Source organism: Megascapheus bottae, chromosome 1 (assembly GCF_031878675.1).
Source record: "Megascapheus bottae isolate mThoBot1 chromosome 1, mThoBot2.hap1, whole genome shotgun sequence".
In the NCBI taxonomy this organism is placed as follows: Eukaryota; Metazoa; Chordata; class Mammalia; order Rodentia; family Geomyidae; genus Megascapheus; species Megascapheus bottae.
This window is the reverse complement of record NC_143509.1, coordinates 56,733,791-56,758,822: the sequence shown is the minus strand read 5'-3', so window position 1 is coordinate 56,758,822 and position 25,032 is coordinate 56,733,791. Positions and strand designations below refer to the sequence as shown.

At 46.1% G+C, this 25,032-nt stretch overlaps 1 protein-coding gene across 1 annotated transcript in view; it reads right to left on the bottom strand.

Annotated features, from left to right (window-relative positions):
- The window catches only part of Adcy5 (adenylate cyclase 5), a 137,501-nt gene that overhangs the window by 49,514 nt on the left and 62,955 nt on the right, over positions 1-25,032 (bottom strand). Inside the window, exons 2-3 of the mRNA XM_090345333.1 lie at positions 5,246-5,395; positions 1,190-1,311 (exon numbers count right to left, since the gene is read on the bottom strand). Of these exons, the coding sequence (XP_090201459.1) occupies positions 1,190-1,311; positions 5,246-5,395 (272 nt within the window). The remainder of the gene's footprint in view (positions 1-1,189; positions 1,312-5,245; positions 5,396-25,032) is intronic.

Sequence of the window (25,032 nt, the reverse complement as noted above, 5' to 3'; positions counted from 1 at the left end):
CTCTCTCCCTCTTTTTGACTCCCTTTATTGAAAATGCAGTCCAAATCTCCAAAGGCTTTTTTTACGGTGACCTTACAGGGCTCAAATCTTGGGAAAATTCACCCAGGGAGAAAGTAACTCTGGAAACCCACACAGTGACTCCTTTCTGGACACATGGAGGATTAGGGGCTCTCCAGGAGCCATGCTAGATGAGGCTACTGTATCGCTTCACGTCTCCGTGGAACCCATAAGCAGATTTTGCACTCTATTAATCTACATCTGTTTGCACATCCCTGCTGGCAGTGGCTTCTATCTAGGGAGGCAGCAGATACACTGGGAGTGGAGTGTGAGCTGAGTTGCAGGCTGACTTGGGTGTAACCCTGGCTTTGGAATCCTCAGCTAAGGAACCTTGAACAAGGCTATCTCTGTGGCTCAGAGATGAATCTAGAAAATGGGAATACTATTTGGTTCACCTCACAGGGATACTAAAAGGACCTGTGAGGCTTGGCACAGGGGGTGGATTAAGCCTGTAATTTCTTTCCCTGGGAGGCAAGAATTGAGGATCACAGTTTGAGGCCAGCTGGGGCATAAAACTCGGAGAGCATTATGGGCTCAGTAGGGTATGCTGTTATCCCAACAAGAGGGATGCAGGAAGAGGAGAGAAGACTGTAGTCCAGGCCAAGCTGGGCATAAAATGAGACCCCATTTCAAAATTAACCAACACCACAAGGGGCAAGTAGAGTAGCTTAAGTAGTAGGACATCTGTTTGGCAAGCATGAAGCCCTGAGTTCAAACTCCAGCACCACCAAAAAGAAAACAAAAAATCAGTGATACTTGGTATAACATGTGGCATGTTTGGCTTGGCAGGTACATGAGCTGCCAGGGTGATCAAGACTGTGATGAGGGGGCCCACAGGGATCCCCAGCTGAAGCTGTCTGTCTCCCCTGTCAGGCAAGGAGCCCCCAAGCAGCAAGTGCTGCTTTTTTTCTCCCTTCTTTTCCAATCCTCTTCTGCAACCTTCATGCTCTCTTCAGCCCTTGAAGGAAGTTACACAGGGCACAGTGATAGTTCCCCTGGCATACAGAGGAAAGGGCTGGCCAGCCCCAGGCAACACAGGCTGCAAGTCACCAGTCAGTCCGCCAGGCTGTGCCCTTTCAAAGGAAGAGAGTGAGGATGCCTCCTTTAGAGTCCACCTTGCCCTGACCCCTACCTCACGTTGTCATGCTTCTGGATGTAAATCTTGTGGAACATCATATCCTCCTGCTTGGCGTTGATGTCTGCCTTCATCTCCATGGCAACGTGACGGGGAAGGACAGAGAGCAGGAGCCGCTCCTGAGGAGGGAAGAAAACGTGTTGTTTGTCATCTCTTCCTCAAGCTTGGAGAGCCTCTTCTTACCCACACCTGTGCCCTGCCCTTAGACCAGGAAGACCTCTCAGGCTCTCCGGGGACTCACAAGGATAGCGCCTGGCTGTTTAGAGGGAGGACAACCAAGGACATGTATTAGGGCTCTCTTTGGCACCATTTGGTCCTTTCTCTAGGCTTGTCACCGTGCTCACTAGGAAGGCACTTCTGGTGCACGTGCGAGGACTAAACACCCGGGGTTAGAAATGGAACATTGATGTGTAACCTTGTACAAGCTACTGAACTCCTCTGGCCCAAAAGAGGTATCAAGTTACTGACGGTATTAGATGAAATTCATTAAATCACCGAGTCATCAAGTATTTACTGAGACCCTACCTTGTCCCAGATACCATTCTGAGTATCAGGAGTCCCAGCTGTGCCTATAGACAGGCAAGGCTTGCCCTTCACCAAGTGCCATGGAGGGTGCCATGAGGGCACTGGGCAGGGGCACTTGACCTAGGTGGGTGCCATCAGAGAAGGCTTCATGGAAGGACAAGCAAGTATACCATTTCCACATGGGGAAAGCAGCGCATGAAAGGAGAGAAAGCAAGCCAATTCTGAGGAACTCAGAGAAACCAAATCCAGCGAACTGGGACTGGGGGATGGGACAAGCACACACAGAGGATGGGACCGCGCCATGGCAGGCCAGCGAGCGATGGGGTCTGGATTTTGCCCCTTTCAAGTTCTTCTCTCAGGCCTGTCCTACTCCAAGATGTGTACAGGGCTCCCATGTAGGATGGGCTCCACGAGGCCCAGAAGAGTCCTCAGTGTAGACCACACTCCATGGCAGGCTCATGCACCTAGTTCCCATCTCTTGGGTCTTTAGCTTTAGCAGCTTCCAGCTCATCACTGCCATGCTCATCATTAGCCCCACACATCCAGGTGGGTCTGAGACTCTACTACTGCTATGTCCTTTCTGGTTCCTTTCTCTCCTCCAGTGCCAAACAGAACACACCCCATCTGTGTCCTCTTCCTGTCACTCCTGCCAACCTACTGTCAAGCTTCCACCATCCACAAGCTCTAATGCTATCTCCCACAGCTCCTGCTCAGGGTACCTGGTGTTTGGCTTCCCACCTCTCTTGATCCAACACCTCCAACTAGATACACCGTCCCACCTTTTCCTCCCCCAGCCTCTGCCCACCACAGTCCCAAAGTCAAGACGTATCCATGTGAACAAATTGCTTTTATTTTTTGGACCTTATTTCTGGGACTCATTCTCTCCCTTCAGCCCCAGGCTCAGTGCAAGTATCCAGCACTGGAGTCCTGCTGAACTGGAAGCAGCTCTGGTATTTGTCCTTCCCCTTCTGAGTGCTCCTAAACTGCTGTGAAGTGCTCAACTCACTCAAAAACTCTGAGTCTTTCCTGTGTGTGCAGTGCTCACCTCATGCAGGGACTCTCACTGCGTGCGCAGTGTTCACCTCACTCAGGGGACCGGGGCAGCACCCCCCTAATCACAGAGCTTCCCCTTAGTCTTCTCTGCTGCCTGCATAGCCCCAGTGTCTCCCAAATACTATCTTTGCCATATCATTCCTCTGCTCAAGACAGTCACATCATACATGGCTCTCTTCCTTATTCTCCCCTGCAACCCAAGGTCTTCACCCGCCATCCCCTCTGTATCTCAGTCAGGCCTAGCCAATGCTCTCCTTGCTGATGTGACCTCTCCAACATCCAGCTTTAGCTGCTTGCAGGCCCAGGCCCTCTTCAGGGTCCAGTCTTGTTGATGAGGCAGCCTCCAGGCGTGTTTCCCCATCTACCAGCTGGCTCCCCGGTGCCTTCTGAGCTCCCAGAATCAGTCCATGCCCTCAGCATAGCCCTGAGGTTTCTACTATCTGGCATCCCTATCCCCTCCTCCTTTCCTAGCACCTCTGAATTAAAACCTACACTCTACTCCACATATAATGAATCATAGTAAGTGCCACAGGTTTTCAGGCATTTTCTTGACTTGGTTACTCAAATACCTCAACTGGAACTAACATCTTCAGAAGCTATGCCTAACTCTTCTGCGAGTCCTCCTTGCCAAGAGGCCTGGTCCTGGCTGCCACATTCCCTCCTCACCCTGGGTTGTCTATTATAGTCATGATTACCTTGTATGTCAAATGGCCTGTGAATTGTGTCTTCCTTTAGTGAATGTAAGGAGAGGCCTCTTAGGGACAGAAGCTGTGTCTTATCTAATGCTACAGACCAGGGCCTTTATGCTTGGGTAACTGGTAAATGAGGGAACAGAGCTCTCTACTGGTCTGTTTCCCCAGGCATCAGTAAACACAGCCTTTGAAGGCCATCTCACATTTATTGAGCTGCTGGCGAGAGAAATAAGAACTAAAAACAGTTCTTTAATAAGGGAAAAATAGGAAAAAGTAAATTACAAACTGTATAGACCCAGAAGAGATCTCCCTACATTTATAATGAGTATGAGGCCAAAGGCTGGAGTAACTGGAGAACACTTGGGGATCTCCTCATCACACAGCACTAGCAGCTGTCCAGAGACCCCAAGAAGCTCTTCCTGCATGGCATGATTGGCTGAGAAGGGCCTGCCCCAGAAACCAAGTTGTCCTTTCCTTCTCCTCCAAAGTCCTGTTGATTTGGTGGCATATACAGCCTGGCCAAGGCCATAGCAAGGACACCGATAAGCTGTAAGATGGTAATTATCTGAGTAGACTGTGATGGTGTGCACATGGAATCCCTGGGACCAGGATGAGATCTGTAGGCCTATTAGCTAAGCTACCTAGACAACCCTGGTTGTCAAAAACAAAACAAACAAACAAACGAAAAATCCTATCATTCAGAATAAGAGAATCATTCTGTAAAATGGAAAGAGAGGAATGTGTTCAGTTCACAGAGGAGAGAGGCCAGCCCTAGAACATGAATGAAGACAGGGGACTCTAGAGGAAAAATGAAGCGCAGTGAGTGAGCAGGATAAAGTGTGCCTAAGGTAAGCCAAGCTTGTGGACAAAGAAGAGGGCAAAGACTCCAGTGACATTGCTGAACATAGCTCCCCTCAAGGGGGCTAGGCCAGAAGCCAAACTGGCACAGAGTGATGCTCCAGTGATGTTTGCCAAGGACTGGGGAGGGAGGCCTCTTTTATCTGCTGTAAGTCATCTTACTGTAGAAGTCATGCTTGGTCCCAGTGCATGAAGACCTGCCACCCTGCTACTGCCCATCCTTTCTCCCAGGCTGAGAGCTAGCAACTCTGTATTGTAATTACAGTCCTCTATCATCCACACACAGGAGAAGGCGCAGTGATGATCACACCTGAGCCCAGTTAGGACCTTGTCCCCACAGTGGGAACAGCTGGAACCATGAAGCTGACCTTAGTCTTTACCCCACTCCACCTTACCAGAGAGAAGTGTCCAAGAGTGGTCAGTCCCTTTGTCCTGGGCTCATTGGGGAGCCTTACTTGAGTCACAAATGGAACATCTTCCTTCTCTAAACCACCACACCCAGAACCGGGCAAAGAGGAAGCACCTGGTGTGAGCACGAGGGGTTTTCATGGTGTCTGTTCCCTTTCCTTTTCCCGCCTCTAGGGGGTGCATCTCAACCCCAGCAGGAAATGTTGTCTATTCTCATTTCTTCAACTCATGGGGTCATGAGAGGGGAGGGGAGGAGAAGCCATCTTGCTGCTTGGCTTATGTGCAAACCACAAGGCCATGTGCATGCATGTGGAGAATACAGGCACGGTCAAGAGGGCCAAGAGGATTCCCACAGAGCCAGGAATGCCTGCACCTGCAGGGGAAACATTTCTGGGGGTTGGAGCTAGACTCCTGGGATGAATACAGCCCAGCATGTGTGTCGGGTACTGAAGGAGATCTTGGCTTTCTCTTCACTGCCCCTGGGCTGGCCATGCCATAGCAAGAGGGCCTCACTTACCTGTTGCTGGTTCTCCCGCTGTGAGTGGAGGCGTGCCTGGATACATTCCCGGGTCTCCTGAAAGGCCTGTCTCTGGGAGACCTCAGCCGGGTAGTGGGTACAGACGCCGACGATGTTGGTGCAGGAGAAGATGAGGACATTGGAGACGAGCTGCAGAGAGGACAAGAGCACACTGAGCTCAGGGCTTCAGCAGGCACTGGTCACAGTAGTCCTGATCTGAATCATCTTAAGCACGAAGTCCTCAGCCCACCACTTAACAAGAACATACATATCTACTAGCAAGTAAATGCCGAGAACACACCATATACAGCCCATCTGCCCATCAACCCCAATGAACCCCTTTTATGCAGCCAGACACGTGGAAAAGCCAAGTGATCATCTGGGTTTTCTGATGTCCTCAAACCCCAAGGTTTAGCTGGCTCTGAAGGACACAGAATCACTGAATAATCATACCACATTATCCAAAATACCCGATTCCAGCGTGTCCTGGAGGAAGTAAGGGTTTCATAAGGAAGGCTTTAGAGGAGTGCTGATACTTTACTTTTGAAAGCCTGATAGACTCTGTCTTAAAAAAGGGAGGCTGGCACTTGTGGCTCATATCTATAGTCCTAGCTACTCAAGAGGCTGAGATCTGAGGACCATGTTCAAAGCCAGCCCAGGATGGAATATCTGTGAGACTCTTATCTCCAATTAACCACCAGAAACCAGAAGCAGCACTGAGGCCCAAAGTGGTAGAGCGCTAGATTTGAGCTGAAGAGTTCAGGAACAGTGTCCAGGCCCAGAGTTCAAACCCCAAACCGACCAAAAAAAACCAACAACAACAAAGATTCTTTCCAGAGAATCCGTGGCTTCCACAGACTCCAGTCCCTTAAATCCAGGACTTGCTGGCCACCCATCAGCCCTAGACTTGCTATACTCTGGGCAATGAAGGAAGGACTCTGTTTCTGGCCAGTGGAGATCAGGGTCGTGAGTAGGGCTCTATTCCCTCTGCCTCACACTTGTCCTCTATCTGAACCAGCCCCAGCTTTCTGACAACTCCACATCAGAGAGGGTGTGTTCCCTCTCCTACTCCTCACAGATCTTTCTCCATGCTGACTGAGGTGTGTGTATATGGAAAAATACAACCACTCATCCTGCAAAGAAGAGGTTAGGCTTTTTGCAAAGCTAAGGGAAAACAAATTGATACAGCAGAACCTACGAAATCAAGTAAATATCACACAATTCAGAGTTCTGGGCACTGATGTTTAATCAAAATGGATCTTGGCAGGTACAAAGCTTCTGTGGAACAGAGCCTACTCATCCTGGTCCTCCTTTACTTCAGTCCACATCGGTTAGGAGCTATGCAGAGATGCTCAGGCCGGCAGGCTGTTAAGGATTTGTGCTATACCTCAGTGCCTCCTTCAAGGCCTGGTTCTTAGTCCCAACCTCAGAACAGCCCTTCACCTTCCTTTGTGGTACCCTCTACTTCTGGGAAGCCTGTGTTGGTTCCCAATCCTGGAGTCAAAACAGTATTGTCCTCTGGGACTCCAGCTACCTGGCAGTGGCTGGAGGCAGGTGACTCCCACACTCCCCTCTAGGACCTCTGTCTCTGGATAAACTCAGGTCCTGAGCTCTGTTTTCAACTCAAGTCTGTGTTCTACTTGAAAGTTTCTATGATCACATGGAGATGGTCCTGATTTGTACCCAGGTCCTTCCAAGTTGAGAACCAGAGGCCGCATGTGCTGGCCATGATACTATTTTTCCTTTAGGGATGGTCTAGAAGGTATTTGCCTTGCTCTATGAAGAAGAAGAGACTTTGTCTCCCATTTCAAAGTCTAGCTCTCTCCTAGCTGAATAAGACTCTAACCACCCAGCTCTCCCGTGGACTTGGTGGATGTGCCTTTAAGGACAAGCAGACCCAGGGGATCTGCCACTCAACATGTTCTCTTGGTTACTTGCAATCCCATAACCTCCCAGAAGCACTCTTAAATCCCATCACCATGACTTTATGTAGATACATGGCATAAGAAAACCTAGTCGTGACACAAGAACAACATCTCTGCCTGTTCAATAGGAATTTGCAATCCACTTGAAGAATGATCTAGATGGAATATTTGTGTTTCCTCAAAATTCTTATGCTAAAATCCTAATGGCTAGTGTGATGGTGTTAGCAGGTAGAAGGTGATCAGGCCAGATGTCAGGGTGCTCAGGAATGGGATTAGTGCCCTTGTAAGAAGAGACAAGCTGGGGCTGGGAGTTTGACCTAGTGGTTAAAGTGCTTGCCTAGCATGCACGAAGACCCGGGTTCGATTCCTTGGTACCACATACATAGAAAAAGCCGGAAGTGGTGCTGAGGCTCAAGTGGTAGAGTTCTAGCCTTGAGAAAGTCCAAGGACAGTGCTCAGGCCCTGAGCTCAAGCCCAGGACTGGCAAAAAAAAAAAAAGAAGAGACAAGCTTTCTCCCTCTATCCTCTGTCATGTGATGATATGAGAAGATGGCTATCTAGAACCTGAAAGAGGCTTCATCAGGACCTAGCTATACTGGCCCCATGATTTTAGACTTTCACCACTGGAACTATGAGAAAGACATCTTTCTTTTATAAGCTACCAAATGCCACCTCTATGGCACTCTGGTAGCAACCCAAACTATCTAGGTCAAGGAGAGAACAGATGTAAACTGAAGGAGAACCAGCATTATGAGGCTGGAATTGATTCATACCAAGCAAAAAGTAGAGGGGAGTGCTTAGGTGGAAGAAAACAATGAAAAAGCAATGGAGGAGACCTCTGGGTAGGCTCCGTATATGCTGGGCTCTGTATATGCAGGGTAAGGCTTGCAGGAGTAGAAGTTCATATTGTAGGCCCTCAAGTAAATAATGCAGGCTTTTTTATTCTCCAGAGAGAATCAAACTGAAAGAACATGCTACAATCCTTTCACAGTGGGAGTCATTAAAGACAACTGAATGAAGGGGTAGCAGAGGCAGGCCAGAGCTGACTCAAAAGGAAGATCCCCTAAAACAAGTGATTATGAATAGAGACCCCCCCAGAATAAGCCTCTGGGAATTAGCTGGGGACCTGTAAGTTACACATAAAGAGAGAGGAAACATTGAGGAGGTGAAAGATGAAGGGTATTTTAGTTAGGGAATATCAACGTGAAAGGAGGGCAGAGGTGGCAGATGACAAAAACAGGAGTAAGACTGGAGAGACTGCAAATGACAACCCAAAGAGCTAGCCTCTGATAAACATAACATGACCAAGTGAGATGATCCGGGAATGCGCAATACCAAGCAATGCATTCTTCCATATTAACAAAATAAAACAGAACTGATATTTCAATAGTTACTGAAAAAAATGACAAAATGCAACATGTACTTATGATTTTTAAAATTGCACCAAATCAGTCTCAGTCTATTCAATGATATACATAAAAACCTACAATTCCTTAATTTAAGTCAGTCACTTAATCTAATCAATAATATATTTTTAAAAATCTACAGTTAATATTGTATGTAATGAGGGAAAAGTGAAGGGGAAGAAACAGCAGCGGCAGCAGCCAACCTGGAATACCAAATAATGGTGAGAAGGGAGAACAACTAGACTTGTTCCACCTTGCTGAGTGAATTGAAAGTGTACAGCCAGTTTTGAGAACAGTTCTGTAACTCTTTCTAAAGGTGAATATGCACCTGCTATGTGATACAACAACTTCAGTGTCAGGTGTTTATTCAAATGAAATAAAAGTTATGTTGTCATGAAAATCTGTGTATGAATGTTTATGGACAAGTACTCAGCTATAAAAAGTAGTGAACAATTGGGACATACAACACAGACCAATCTCAAAGCAACCCTACAGAGACTGCAAGCAGGTCAGTGATTGTGTGGGAGCAGGGGAGGGGCTGATTACAAAGGGGATGTATGAGAAAATCTTTTGGGGGTGATGGGACAGTTGCAGATCTTGATTTTCTAGTACTTACAGATCTATATGCATTTATAGGACCCACAGAGATATGTTACATGCCAACAAGGATGTCTTTCACTGTGGATGAATCATCTCGGTGAAAAAGAACAGGCATCAGATCCAGGGGACTAGCAGAGGCTGGACAGGAAAGCAACATCGAGGCCAGTGCCAGTTTTGAGACATTACCCCAAGGTAATTATCATCTAACAATCCTAATCCCTGGTCTCTCCTGTTGTAATCTGACCCCTTCTACAGCCAGAGGACCAATAGAAGCAGACAGTACAAATCCAGGTAAACCTATAGCTGTAACTCAATAAGGGGTCCAAATGGCTTTGCTAAGCTAAGTATCCCTTTCTGTTCATCTCATTCATGAAACTCAAAACCAGATGAGTGGCTAGCAGTTGATGGGATTTGAGAGAAGACTCTTGAGCAAAGGAGATTTTGGCATCTCCCCCTCTTACCCACCCCATCTCTCTTTCTCTCCACGCCCTCATTCATCAAAAGCAGGAAATATGTGCGTTAAGTTGTTAATGGATGCCAAGTAAGGTTAGTATGCAAATGCTTAGGTTGTGGAGAGAGACTAGCCACCAAATGAAGCTGATGGAATTCTGTGCAGAAATCTGGGAAGAAATCTTGTGCACACATAATCTCAAGCCTTGGGCAAAAGGATGTTATGAGCAAGTGCTGCCTATCTGCTTCACTGATACAATGGCTGCCTATACCAAGCCTTTTCCTAGAGCCCCAAGGAGGCATTAAAGATAAGTATAAGCCCTACCCTTATGTGAATGTCTTCACTGGTAAATAACACAGGTGTAAGGATAGGAAAGATGGCTGATGCAATAGTTGAAGGTCCTAGCTGGTTATTGATGCTACTCATGCAGGTTACACAGGACATATATGACAACTCAAAATTCATGGACATATGTGCATGTGCATACCTGCACGGATGTTAGAGAGGGAGGGAGGGAGGAGTTGGCAGTGGGGAAAGTTATGGGGGACACACATCCAAGCCACAACCAAGAGGAATCGGAAGTCCTAACAATACAGCAGCACAACTCCGCTCTGGAGGAGCCCTGGCATCAGCTTTTCAAACATGCCCTGCCAATGGTCCAGGCCCAGGGGGGTCCTGGGACCACACTGGGAGAAATGCTACCAGAGGAAGAATGTTTGGAATTCTATTCTCAGAATAGAAACCTAGGAGAGATGACTATGAATATTTCATAGTTCTCCAACCTCAGCACTTCTGAAAGCCTATCTCCTGGATGCTAGCAGGCTACAAGCTTTGATTTGGGCCACGAATATGAAGTTACAGTGCTGGGTTTATGCAGTGTCTCCTGTCAGAAGACTCAAAAAATCCAAGCAGCTGACCTCACACACTCTAGAGTTTCCGTGGGGGTATCACTGTGATAGGCTCCTTACATTCCTGGAAATGGTGCAAGACAGAAGAATGGAGGAATAAATGGGTCTAGAGTAGAAGGAAGTAAGGAAATAGAAGATGAGGGCTGGTAAGACTCTGCAATTTGCTCTTGGATTTCACTCAGATTGCCTTAGCAGTGTGGTTAGTTCACAAGGATAGTGATGAGGGGGTAGGAACTACAATTCCTTATGGACTTAGATTCTGTGATTTGGAAATGGAAGATGAGCACAATCTCCAGCTAAATTTGAATTGTGAACACACAATGAATAATTTTTAGGATAAGCAGGTCCCACTCAGCTCAAGTGGAACTGGGTGACCCATGTTTTACCTGGCAACCCTATCAGGAAGCCTTTTCAAGCCACTCACCGCACTCCAACCTTGACCACCCTGTGCCTGGTAAGCCAGGCCCAAAGAACACTCAGGCAGTATTCCTTGCTCCATCCCATTCCTCCTCGGAAAGGTTGAGTGGTGCCTGCTGATCAGTGGGCACAGAAACCACAGCACTTTCTCTGACAGACATCACAGTCCCACAATGACTACAGGCCGGAGAAGACATATGTGATTCCCCATACCCACTCACCAAGACTCAAGGAGCCAGGAGACACTAAGACCCTGTGCATAAGGAACAGTTACTCCCGGGAAATGGAAAGACATGCCTTTCCCTTCCCTCCTTCCCTGTGACTCCTTTGCCCCCAAACCTTTCCCAGTTTATACTATACTAGCTAACCATCCACACAGTCCTATAGGAGACCTCATCTGTCCTCCACAGTGGGAATGTGATCTTAGGACACACCAGTGAAATCCCATTAAGATACAGAAATTAAAGAAATCAAGGCAACCTTGAATTAAATATTCTAGGATGACATACCAGCACAGCTCCTTGTCTACAGTACCATAGTCAATGAAGTGCTTTATGTCTTTATTTAAAAACCAATTCCTCAAAGCAACACTACCTCTAAAATGTTTCCTTGACAAAGAATCAATATTGCTCTGTGTTTCTGGTGACTAGAGCCACATCATTATCTCTTCCAAGTTTTTGTGTGGAAATCTTTCATACTGGTCTAGCCTCCAGCTCTGGACAAACAGGAGTGAGCCCACCTCTCTGTTCTCTTCCTTTCTCCCAGAGGTGTTCCTCAGCAGGTACCTCTTCCGGTCCATTCCAGCTAAGATCTGTCCCTCTGGGACTGTCACACTCTTTAGCTCGCCACCCCCAATTTAAGATGCCTTCTCCAGGGCCTCCAGCATCAAAGTGAGGAGTCCTTGTAGGATAACCTCACCATCACGATACTTTGTTCAAAGACCCTCTACGAGTCACCATTAAAATAAAGCTCAGAGTTCTTCAAGTCTTACTCAAGACCAGACACCTAGATCAATATCTGTCCCATACATACCAGCTAATTCACTGTATCTGGAAACTGCCAATCTACAATATGATTCCAAAAGTATTTATTAATACAACTTTAAATTATTATGCTCAGAACATGAAATACCAACAAATGAATAATTAGCTAGGGGGGGAGAGAGAGGTACTTGTCTTGGGGTTTGACCTCAGGGCCTAGGAATTGTTCCTGAACTTTTGTAAGCAAGGTTAGCACTGTACCACTTAAGCCAGAGCCCCATCTGGATCTTTGGTGATTGACTGAAGATAAATGTCACAGACTTTCCTGCCACAGCTGGCTTTGAAATTCAATCCTCACATCTCAACCACCCGAAAAGTTATAAGGATTATAGGCATAAGTCATCAGCGCCCAGCTACTTAAGGATGAGAGAATAGCTCAGTGGTATAGCACTTGCCTAGAATATGCAAGGTACCAGGTTCTTTCCTCAGCATCTCAAAAAACAGATCAAAATGTTAAGAAAGACAAATATCTTGTAATAACTGGCCACAGCTTTGAAGTGTTTTCACATGTAATAGTCCATTTCACTCTCATCATCATGTCTCTGCATAAGACAAGGCAAAGGACAGCTCTCACCCTGTTTAGCACTGAGAAAGGCAGAGGCCCTGCCTGAGGTTACACAGCAGGCACTGGTACAATGAAGATCAGCTTTATCTTTCCAAGCTCAGAGTTCATCTGACTCCACCAAACTAAGTGGTTATTTATTCTCAACCTAATTAAGACCTGTTTTATTTTACCTAATAAAGAAGCACTCAACTTTCTTTTCACCTTATCCTAGTTGCCCCAGGCCTTCTTCATAGATCACATAAAACAATACTGATTAGGTAGGACCTGCTCCCAGTCACTGACAGATTCGCTGAGTATCCTTGGAATCCTGCCTCTACAACATACCCTCCAAGGCACTTGCCATTATGAGAACGGCCAGCACCTATCTCACAAGGCCAAATATTGCTTTAGTTATTTTGTTATGAAGATGTAACACATTTACTATAAGATTTACCTTTTAAAGTGTCAATTCCGTATTTTAATGTATTCATGAGGTTAGGCAACCTTCCCTACTCAGTCCAGAACACTTACAGCCTCCCTCCCAAGAAGCCCCATACCCACTGCACACAGCCTGCTCCCACCCCCTGCTCCTGTAAACACTAATATACTTTCTATCTCAATGGATTTACCCATTCTAGACATTGCCTATACATGAAATCATATAGCAGCTTTTTCACTTGGCAATATATTTTCAAGGCTTATCCATGTTGTAACATCCATATCACTACTTCATTTATTTTATGGTTCAAATTCCATAGCCTAGCTCTACCATGTTTTATATACCCCATGTGGTATTGTGTTCATTTTTTGGTACTATGAATAACGTTGCTATGGCTAATATTCATGTGCAAATTTTACATGAAGTAATATGGTTTCTGTTCCCCAAGGTGTAGTATATCTGGGAGTGGAATGACTACGTCTCATAGTAACTCTGACGTGTTTAACATTTTGAAGACCTGATTAACTCCTTTCCAAATCAGCTACACCATTTCACATTCCAACTAGCATAGTATGAAGGCTCCACTTTCTCCACTTGTTCCCTAATCCTTGCTTATTATCTCTATTTTATGACAGTTATGCTAGTAAGAGTGAAGTGTCGGCTCACTATTTATTTAAATTTGTAAAGCAAACAGCAATAGCAGCAAATGAGATCATCTAGGCTGTAAGCTGCTCACTCTGTGTTTTTAGAGACAAGTGGCCACATTGTATACTTTCTTTTTGTTATCACTGATTAATCATTCCTGAGAAGACCTCAGAGTTTACAACTCATGGAGAAATAACAGCTTTCATATAATGGTACTTTACAAACAGGAAAGTCTTATCATTCATTCAACCAACACTGTCTAAGTCCCCGAGCTGAGCACTGAGCTAAGTGTCTGAGAAAGCAAGGTACGAGAAACCTGGCCTCACTGGCCACTTGTCCACTCTGCAGGATTCCCATGCTGGTAAACCACAGGCACAGCACAGGTACAAATGCTACTGAGGGGACTAAGTGCCTCAGGCCTCACAACCTCCAACCTCTACCATCAAGTCAACCTCCCAAAGAGTTCACAACAAAACAAAACAAAACCAAAAGCATATCAGAGAGTCATGCCCTTTGTATATTAAACATTTCATAAATTCACAAGAAAGAAGTAGAATATATGGCTGGAGGCATGGTGACAAATCACCTGCCTAGCAATATAAGGTCCCACGTGCAGATCCTAGGACTGTTCAAAAATAGTTGGAAGTGGGCCAGGAGTTTGGCCTAGTAGTTAAAGTGCTTGCTTAGCATGCCTGAAGACTGGGTTCAATTCCTTGGTACCACATACATAGAAAAAAGCTGGAGGTGGTGCTGAGGCTCAAGTGGTAGAGCTCTAGCCTTGAGAAAGTCCAAGGACAGTGCTCAGGCCCTAAGCTCAAGCCCAAGACTGGCAAAAAAAAAATAGTTGGAAGTTAACAACAACCAAAAAAAGTAATATAGATATAAGCTATTTAAACTAAAAATACAAGTAACTTACAAACATGGTATAAAAATATGAAACCTAACAAGCAAAGATATAAAAATAAAAATCATATTTTTCCTGGAGACATAGTTCTATAGCAAGAATGCCTGCCTAGTGAATAAAAGGCCCTAAGTTCAAATCCAAGTATCACCCAAAATGACTCCCCATAGTTTACCTATTAAAAAAGCAAATCACTCCACCCCCTCATGCTATGGTAATAATATCAGTAAGAATGTAAGTATTTGAAATAGCCCTCTTGCCCCCCACCAGACTGCAGAGATACAAACTGGCAATGTGGCAATATATATGAAGACTATTAGAGGACATTCATATCCTTTGATTTGCAAATGTCCTAGTTGGCTCCAAGTTGCAGTTCTCAGATCTCAGCCTCCCACGTGGCTAAGGTTATAGATGTGAGCCACAGGCATCCAAGCTTATATTACTGTTTCAAAACAAATACAATGGAAAAGTTGGAGAGATAACTATGAACTCACAGAGAGGTAAAAACTTCTTTTACCCCAAATATGGCAAAGAGAAGATGAGAATTTAAATGCTTGTAAGGCCAGGCTAAGCAAGATAAATGCGAGGAAAGAATCAAACAGAATGAGGAACCCTGTCTGGACAGAGGGAACTTGGAAGGCTGCATGGAAAAACACTGAAGATGGGCTTCACAGGGCGGCCAGCACCACTGACAGGAAGGACCAGGTACACGGTAGAACCTCAGAGCAGTGGGATGGGAGGAGAGGATTCTAAGGCAACACAGAGAACACTTGGGAGTCCACATTGGCTGGAGTGGAGCAAACAAGATGAGGGCTGCTGAGTCGGGCTGGGAGCTAATGACCAAGGGGAATTCTAGCTTAAGGGAAGGAGCTGATACTCAAGCCAGAAGCACTGAAAACTCTTGATGACTGGTTGTAGTTGCAAAAATAAAGAAGTACATTGATTTTTCAAATTATAAAATGTTCATTTATTATAGAAGATAATTTCTGCTCAGACAAAAGACCAAAAATCAATTCCCACCCAAAGACAACCAGTATTAACAATTCCTTTTATCCTTTTTCTTTAATCTACTCAAGCCTTTTTGTTTTGCTTTCATGATGCTGTGATCTTACTGTTGACATAATTTGGTATACTGCTCTTCACTTAAGGGTATAGCATGTTCCCCTATGATTACAACTCCAAATGCTGCCAACATTCACCAGAGCTGTATGGTCAGACCTGCACTTCAGGAATATTCATTTGACAGCTGGGAGGAGGCAGCAAAGAGAATGATGCTACAGGTAGAAGGGTCAAAAACAAATCTGGGCAGATGAAGACCAGGAGCCTGTGAGAGGATTGGGACTCTGAGAAGGTAAAGAAAAAGAGGCCCTTTATATTTGCTAGCCAGACATCTGTGAGATCTGTCTGGGCCTGTGTGATCAGTCCATAAGAAAAAGAGGTCATCTGGCTGGACGTGGTGGTTCACACCTGTAATCCTAGCTACTCAGGAGGCTGAGATCTGAGGATCATGGTTCAAAGCCAGCCTGGGCTGGCTAAAGTCCATGATCTCCAATTAACCACCAGAAAATCAGAAGTGGCACTTTGGCCCAAGGAGTAGGGCAGTACCCTTGAGCTGAAGAGACAGCACCCAGGCCCAGAGTTCAAGCCCCATGACCAAAAAAAAAAGAAGGCCTTCCATGCAGTGAAGGAGCTGTTCGGGAGTAAATGGAATGGAACATGAGTCAGACTCTAAACTCTAGTTCAGCATCATGAGAGCTAAGCAGAAGGGAAACATTAAATGTAGGGTAGGAAAAGCTCAGAGTTGGGTACTATGGAAGACATTGATTTTTAGGGCCCCAAAATGTAGCCTGAAAGAGAGATGGAGAAGAGAAGGAGGTTCAGTCAAAGGTGTTAGGATAATTCTATGTTAATTACATGTTGAAACTGAAATGATTGTCTGTATCTACGGAACAGAATAAAATGTATTGCTGGAGTTAATTGCACCAATGGGGTTTTCCATTCATTCTGTTTGTACTCTTCAGTTACTGGAAGTTGACTTTATATACTTGGCTTTCTCTATACTCCTTCCTGTTAGATGTGGTGGACTTTGTTCAACAAAGAAGGGTTCAGAAGGGAGGGACCCTCACTACAAAGACCAGGAGCAGACCACAAGCAGACCCGCAGAATAGCACATTAGTGGCCAAATGATGACCTACCTTCAGGAAGCAGAGGTCTGTCTCCCTCTGGGCCTCCAGGGATCCTTTCCCAAGGGCCTGCACTCTTCCACCAGGCTCATAGCAGATTTTAGAGGGGACAATCATGGCATATCTCTGGTGGCCTCTTTCTGTGGCTTTCAGATCGTGAATCAAGGAGGAAGAAAAGGGAAGAAGTATGCAGAGGCTGAAGCTTAATCCTAATATCTCGAGGGATGTGAAGGTGTCAGGTAGGCGCTGAGGTGTAATGGCAGACATCTCTAGGACTTGGACTGCAGTTTCAAACTGAAAATCAACTTCTCTAGGTATGCCAATAAACCTGAGGGCTTCAAAACAAGTATGTGAATGTAAAACCATGAGGAGAAGGGGAACCCCTAAGAGCAGCGAGGACTATTTTCAGTGTGAGAATCAGAACTGGGAGGACCCAAGTGCTTATCATGCATTCGCAAACAAGGAGTACTGTGGCTCTGGTAAGGTCATTTTCCCACTATGAGACTCGACTTCCTCACCCATCAAAAGGAGAGACAGTGGGGAACTGGCGAAGGTCTCTGCCACCTGGGAGAGTCTGGAGTGGCTGTAGCCTGGTTCCCTGGCTGCAAGGAACAATTTGAATTTAATTACTAGTGGAGATGCCATTCACGTTATGTTCTGAAGTCTTCTATGTCTTATCTCCTGAAATGCAATGGAAGGATTACCACCATACCATTGTGGCATATGCACTATAGCTCTAAGACATCCCTTCATATGTGGAGGTCATACCGAGCTGCCGTTGTCACCATCTGAGCTGTCTGGATCTGTGGGAAATCTTAGACCCTGACCTGCTCTGGAACCAATTGGTGGGGAATCCCAAAGGAAACCAAAGTCATTCAGAATCTAATCTTGGCAATGGCCCCACCTCATTCACCATTCAAAGCCTGGGAATGAGACTCCAAAGCAGCAGAAAACCATGACATAGTCCACTACACCAAGGTCAGGAATTGAGGCGGAGGAGACAAGATGAAAGAGAGGCAGGCTAAAAGTACCTAGAAAAGGTTTTCTAGAGAAGCTGTATGGTAGCTTTCTCCACCTACAGACTGCTTTTCCCATAGTTCCTGACCTTTGGGGTAAGGAAGAGTTTGCTTTGTGGCCTGGCAACAAGTTCTGCGGGCTAGAAGTTTATTTATAATCTGAGTGCAATAACGTTTCTCTCTTCCAAAAATCTCATCTTGGAGAACAATTATCCTCCTCCTTTCCCCCTTCCTCCACCCTTAACTTCTTTCTCTCCCTCCCAGAAAAGTTAGACAAGCTTTCATTGTTCTGTGTGAGCCACAGTGACAGCTGAGGGTGATGTGGGCTGTGTAGGTGGAGGGAAGGGGCTTGGGAGGAGAGCAACCCCACCTAAACACTGAGCTCTGGCTCCCACCCCAAACAGGTAAAGTGGGAGCTTTCTCATCCCTAACTTTCACCCACCCAACTACTCTTACCTCCTCTCTCCTTCTTCACTTTAGGACCCATTTAGGCTGGCCAAATTTGGAAGGGGTGAGGGAAATCACTTCAGGTTGGCCAAATTTGGAAGGGGGAAGAAAAGCACTGAAAAGAAAGTAAAACAGCCAGCCAGCTGCTTACCTAACCTGAAGTTCTGAATACAGACTGCAGTTGGGCTGACAGTCTAGGCACCAGCCAGTGCTACACAAGCAGTCCTGTTGATGGCCAATTGCTTCAATGCCCAGGATGGAGGGGACCCCAGAACTGCTTATCATTTACCTACCTCATCAGGGACTGAGGAACTCAGAGGTTTTGTAGGCAACAGAGCGGTAGGGAAATACAAAGACGAAGGGCTGTCCTGGGAGTCAGGAGGCCATTGGACTAGCCTTGTAACAAGGAAACTAGTGTAATGTCCTCATCTCTACACTGGCGCTAATGACACCTGCTAACAAGATAGTACTACAAACATGTCACAGGAGCACTGCAGTACGAATTGGGGCTAGTAATGCAGTTGGTGGCCTCCTTATTGTATCCTTATATCTAGGACATAGTGGCTGACACACAGCAAGCACCTAGTTTAGTAAACAAATGAGTGAAAAGGAAACTGAGAGCTGTGTGGCACTTTCGTGGCCTTGGCTATCCCAGTTCACACCAGAACACATCCCAGTTTCCACTGGAGGCTCCCACCACTGCCTCTAGTGTTAAGTACGAAACACGAGGTATGAGAAGGGCTCTAGGATCTCACCTGTGGGAATGCACCAGGCCCATATCAAAAGTAAACAAAAGATGGACAAATGAACACAGTGTGGATTGCCTTGGCCAGGGAGAGCTGGAGTCCATGTCTACCAGGGAGATGAGCCATGTGACTTCTGCGTCCTTGTGAGCAGGTATACAGCTCTGTTGGCCTGGGAACTGGGAGATCTGCACTGTGCTGTCATGCTAACTGGCCCAGCCTGTTGGAAAAATACAGGATAACATGGGAATGAGGTTCGTGGAAAGCCTGAAGAACAGCAAAGGATCTATTTGTGGATTATGAAGTATTGCTCTTTCCTCTAGGGGTGGCCAGCTGGGGTACTCCCTCAGATCTTGGGTTCCCTAAGGCTTCATTTTATGTCAAACAGAATATAGCACATGGCTCTTAGCTGTTCTTTTGGGGAGTACTGACATCTGTGTGAACAGAAATGACATGCAACTTCCACAGTGTGGCTCGTTCTATCTTCACCCGGGCTCCACCTGACCCGGCCTGGTCTATTTTCAAGTGACAGAGCAGACCCCAAGGAACTGAGCAGTCCTACAGGCTACATCAGGACTGTGACACGAAGGAAACATAATCCCATCTTCTGAGAGTCACTGTTCCTTGGTGCCTGTCTTTGTTACAACATATTTGTCTTGGCCCTCACTCAGCTACACTTTGAGGGTTCAAGTCCTCTCCTTCCCACACACCCCACTGCCACTACATGGAAGAAAGAAAAAAACTGCACTATACAAAGTGTACAAAGCCAGGGAAGGCAGATGAGGTGTGGAAAAGTAAAGCCACTCCACACAGAGCTGAAGGCTTCTGGGCTGTGCTCCTGACAAGCACTGGGATGAAGCCCAGAGCTGGGACCAGAGACGAAGCAGACAGAGGGGCTGGAGCCTCACAACGGAAGGAAGGCTGCACTCTATAGACTGATGGCCCAGAGGAAGATAGGCACACCCTGTAGTATCTCAGGGAGATGAAATGTGGTTTGGGGAAAGAACAGGGCTCTGGCTTGACAGGATATGTTCAGGTATTTTATGAGTTATGGGGACTGAGGAACTTCATCTTCAATTAGCCTCATATTCTCCTACGAAAAGAGAAGATACTATCCACTTGTCAAAGGTTTTATGAAGATGTAGACGATGGGCAAAATAAGAAAATCATGTAAAATGTCAGAAAAAGCAATTATTCTTCTACTGTCTACTAGATTTAGAGAGAATGGAAGCAAGAAACAGGGAGTCCCATCCATCCCATCAACTCCACGGGACGGGGAAGGTAAAAACACTGGAACTTTATCAAATGTTTTCAAATGCTTCACCAAGGTTCAGAATCAGGGGAGTGACCCGTGTCCACACCCAAGCCAGGTTTAGGTCCAGAGGCACCGTGCCCAGCAGCCCGGATTCTCTCATACAGGCCTAGATGTATGAATAAGACCTGTAGATTTAGAATGCCATTCCCACACCTCTGGAAACACCACATGGTATTGCCAGGATCGCTCCATGAATGTCAGAGGGTTCCAGAGATGTGGTTTATCCCTGTAAGAGATAGGGCTTGTCATTGTACCACTGTCCTATCTCTTCAGGCTCTGGGAGATGACAGGACAATAATTTGCATGTCTTTTATCTAAAAGCAGGGAACCAGATCTTTGCCAAGTATTTACCTTGTGTGAAAGTAAAGGCTTGCCCTCTCTGGGAGACCTAGCAAGTTCAGGAAATCCTGAGCCAGCACAGGAACTTGGCTTTCCTTTTCTGTTTGGTGATACTCAGCATTTCCATACAATCAAGGGCAGGAAAAGAAAAAGTGTCTAGGGAATTTCACCTGTCCCAAATCTCAAGACATCTCAAGGCCCCAGGTTCCTCCTCAATCAGCTTTAGAGCAGAGACAAACGCATCTTTAAGAAGATGGTCCAGGTGAAGTCCCTAGGGTATGAGACCACTAGTAGGGCCTGGGGCCCTAGCCCAGCAACTCCTCAGTCTTCTTTCATTCCTTTCTTCTTCTGCTACAATCCAAGCTCCTTTCTTTCCTCAAACTGAGGAGATGGAGGAAGGCTGTCCCGGTCAACCCCATAGCACCCTTTGATTACCATTCTGCAGGGCTTAAAGCCCCAGTGCCAAAGGACAGAACCATATTCCCCATCAACCAGACTCTTCTTCCTCTCCCTAGATGAGTTAAGAACAGCACAAACCACTCCGAGTCCAGCACACAGGCAGAAGATAGCATTAATGCCAATGCCCCATAAGGCAGAACTGTGGTTTCGATATTAAACTACCCCCAAATGCTCATGAGAAAGGTTGGTCTCCAGTTGATGCACTAGTTGAGGGGCGATTGAATATGAGGATGCTAACCTCATGGACAGATTAATTATTATTAGTTACTGGTGAGTTTATAGCTAAATGGGGTGCCATTGGGAAAAGTAGGTCGCAGCTGGGGAGTGTCTACTGCAAAGGGTGTACCTGGTCCTGGCCCTTTCATGAATCTCCTCTGCTTCCTGGCTGCCATGAATTGAGCTGCGATGTTCTAATATCCTTTTGCCATCTTCTGCCTTGCTGCAGGACTGAAAACAACAAAGCTAACAAACCAGGGAGGAAAGCCTCTGAAACCATGAGCCAAAATAAACCCTTCCTTAAGTTGTTTTTCTAAAAGTTGACTGACCCAAGCAGACTATCAGCCCCTGCAAGGGGACCCAGCACCCCTTCTCCCTCCTTTTGGAGAAACCACTGCTGCCTACACCCTTACTCCCCACTCTCCATTGCTCAGAAAGGCAGACTGGAATGCTATCCAAGTCTCCCTACCACCTGTTCTTTGCACCCACATCTGTCTCAGGTGATGGTGTGAGAACCTTGAGAAGAATGAAGCATGCCAACCTCCCTACCACTATCCCATGCCTATTTCCCCTACCAGTAGCCAGAAAAGGTAAGCCCACTAGGAGCTAAAGGGGCAAAAGAACCTCAGAACAACAGAAATATTCTTTGAAGTCTACACCAAGAGAGAAAAAGGGCTGTCATGATGAAGAACTAGGGCAGTTCTCTCTGCAAAGCAAATGTCTGCTGAGCTTTCAAAAGTTTGGATGTATGTCAAACCTGTGAGGGCCACATACATTAGAAAGCAGAGTCTTCAAATCTGCTTTGTGACACTCGCTTGTGTGCGTGCATGTGTGTGTGTGTGTGTGTGTGTGTGTGTGTGTGTGTGTGTGTGTGTGTCCCGGGGCTTGAATTCAGGGCCTGGGCTCTGTCTCTAAGCATTTTTGCTCAAAGCTAGCACTCTACTACCTGAGCCACAGCTTCACTTCTGACCTTTGGGTAGTTAACTGGAGATTAAGAATCTCACGAACTTTTGTCTGTGCTGGCTTCAAATTGTGATCCTAAAATTCCAGGCTCCCTAGTAACTAGGATTATAGGCAAGAGCCACCAGTATCCAGCCAAAGCTAGGCTACTTGAACCCAAAGGCAAAGGAAAAGAATAAAATACTAGAGATGCTGGGCAATGCAACATTTATCTTGTCTAGCTAAGGTTCTTGTCTGCTCTGGGAATTATCCATAGAAAAATATCCTCCAGTGATCCAGGCAGGGGCTGCTTCATGAAGCCTTCAGCACCTCCCCCAGCACCTAGCAGGAAGTAGAGTCAATAACTGTTTGCCCATCTGAAGAAGGGGTACACACATCAAAAGAATGCTTTGTCTTACCCATGGCCATTCCAGGCAGCTGATATAACAAAGGCATACAGATTGATCCACACTCAATATGAGCCAAATCTTAAGAGATGAAGCCTAACACAAATCACCCAGCACATTCTGAATCATCCAGTACAATTAAAAGTCCTCTGCTGTTGTGTATTACCCATACCTCTGGCTTCTTGGCATAGTACATAGTTAATTGGATTGACACCCAGAAGGATGGAGAGAATCTCAGCTGAGCTATCCTAAGAGCTAGAAAAAAAACTGGAAAAATGATGGCCAGGGGAGGTTCAAACTCTCATCCCCTTACCTGCAGGTTCTCACAGAACATGCTTCTCCCCTTCCCTGGTCTAAAGGTATTGTAAATTGGGGCAAAGTTCTTTGACAGAGGAGTGAGCCAGATCCTTGCTATGAGGACCCCAAATGTTAGTGCAAGTCACTTAACTGAATTGTTCTTGTCAAAACAAATCCTCTGCCAGCACTCCTGGGACTGGCCCCAGCTTCCCTCACAGACACTTGCAGAGCTTCGGCCTGTGGCCAAGAAGAGTCCAGAAGCCTTCCTCCCCCCACTGACAGGACCAGGCTCTAGGCTGGAGTTCCCATCCCTTTTCAACTGCAGCTTTGCTTGATCACCTCGGGACACATCTCTTGACATTTTCGTTCCTATAAAATCAAGACAGGGCTTCCTAACATCTGACAGTCATCTCTCTACTGATCCTTACCCACTCCCAACTCCCCATATAAAGGGGAGAGTCAGTACATGATCAGCATAGTGGGACAAGACTAGAGGCCTTTGGGGTGTGGCTCTAGCCTTCAAGGCATTCATAATTAAAGTAGAAAGCATAGGAGAAACTACACATGAAGACAATGAAGAGCAAGATGGTTAGGCCCATGATTCTAATTAGTCTGCAGGCTGCAGAGGTCAAGATGTATATTCAGGAAGGGAGTGAGTTTTGGGCTAGGAGATGGAGTTTGAATGGGGAAGCAACATTTTCAGATAAAACTAATAGTCCTCAAAAATCATATTTCAGCCAGTGATGATGAAGCCAACACAGTAGAATCAGAGATTAACAGGTAATAAAAAGTTACACTATACAACAGGGTGAACCCCTGCCTACCAAGACAGGAAGCTTGGCTTGATCTCACCAGCAATAAGAAATATCTGCAGGGGGGCCGGGAGTTTGGCTTAGTGGTTAAAGTGCTTGCCTAGCATGCATGAAAACCTGGGTTCGATTCTTGGGTACCACATACAGAAAAAAGCTGGAAGTGGTGCTGAGGCTCAAGTGGTACAGCTCTAGCCTTGAGAAAGTCCAAGGACAGAGCTCAGGCCCTGAGCTCAAGCCCAGGACTGGCAAAAAAAAAAAAAAAAAGAAATATCTGCAGGTTGGGGCAGGGAGGATTCATGGTGAAAACCATCACTTAACAACAGCTAGCACCACTGAATGTTTACCATTCAGGATTAACCTCATCTAATCCTCAGGATAAGGGCAGTCAGAATTCCCAGTTTATAATCAGGAAATCAGGGGCCAGGAGTTTGGTCTAGTGGTAGAGTGCTTGCTTAGCATGCACGACGACCCAGGTTTGATTCCTCAGTACCACATACATTAAAAAAAAGCCAGAAATGGTGCTGTGGCTAAGGTGGTAGAGCCCTAGCCTTGACAAGGCTCAAGGATAGTGCCCAGGCCCTGAGTTCAAGCCCCAGGAATGGCAAAAACAAACAAACAAACAAAAAAAACCCCAGGAAATCAGAGAAGGTAAGCAACTTGCTCAGACCAGGAAGCGGTAGACCATGGACCTGAAATCCATGCCCGTAACCACTCTTTAACTCTGCATTTACCCAAGAATACTTTTCAGTTGCAAAGAAAGATAAAGAAGAACAGAAGCATTATCAGAGAGGCAAGGTCTGCTGACTGGAACATGAGTATGTAGAGGAAAAGATAAATCCAAGGATCTTGTGCAAGAAGCATTGGCAAGATTCAGACTGAACCATCCAAAGTCCAAGGAGACATCAATGCATGAGTTTGCATTGATCGAGGTCGACAAGCCAAAAAGGATACAGATCATAGAGCAGGTGATGAGCTTGGTAGAGGAGGCTCTCACACCTTTCCTCATGAGGTTCTTCTCCCATCCCTGCCCAGAATCTACAGACAATCTCAGGTGTTGGAAGCTCCCAAACGTTTCCAGTTCTTTACAGGCCCCAGCTCCTGATATACCTCCACTACTATCACTGGTCTCTTTTCCAGGACAGGCATCTGTTGCAAGGGGAAATGCACAGGGTCTGCTTAGTGTCTGCTCTACCATGGAGTCCAAACGGGGAGACTTATTTATCTTCAGATTTGTGCATGTGAAAGGGTGTGTGTGCATGTCGAGATCCTACAGATATAAACAGCTCCACCTCTGAGAAGGAAGCACACTCTCATTTTTCCTCAGGGGACGACAAAGTG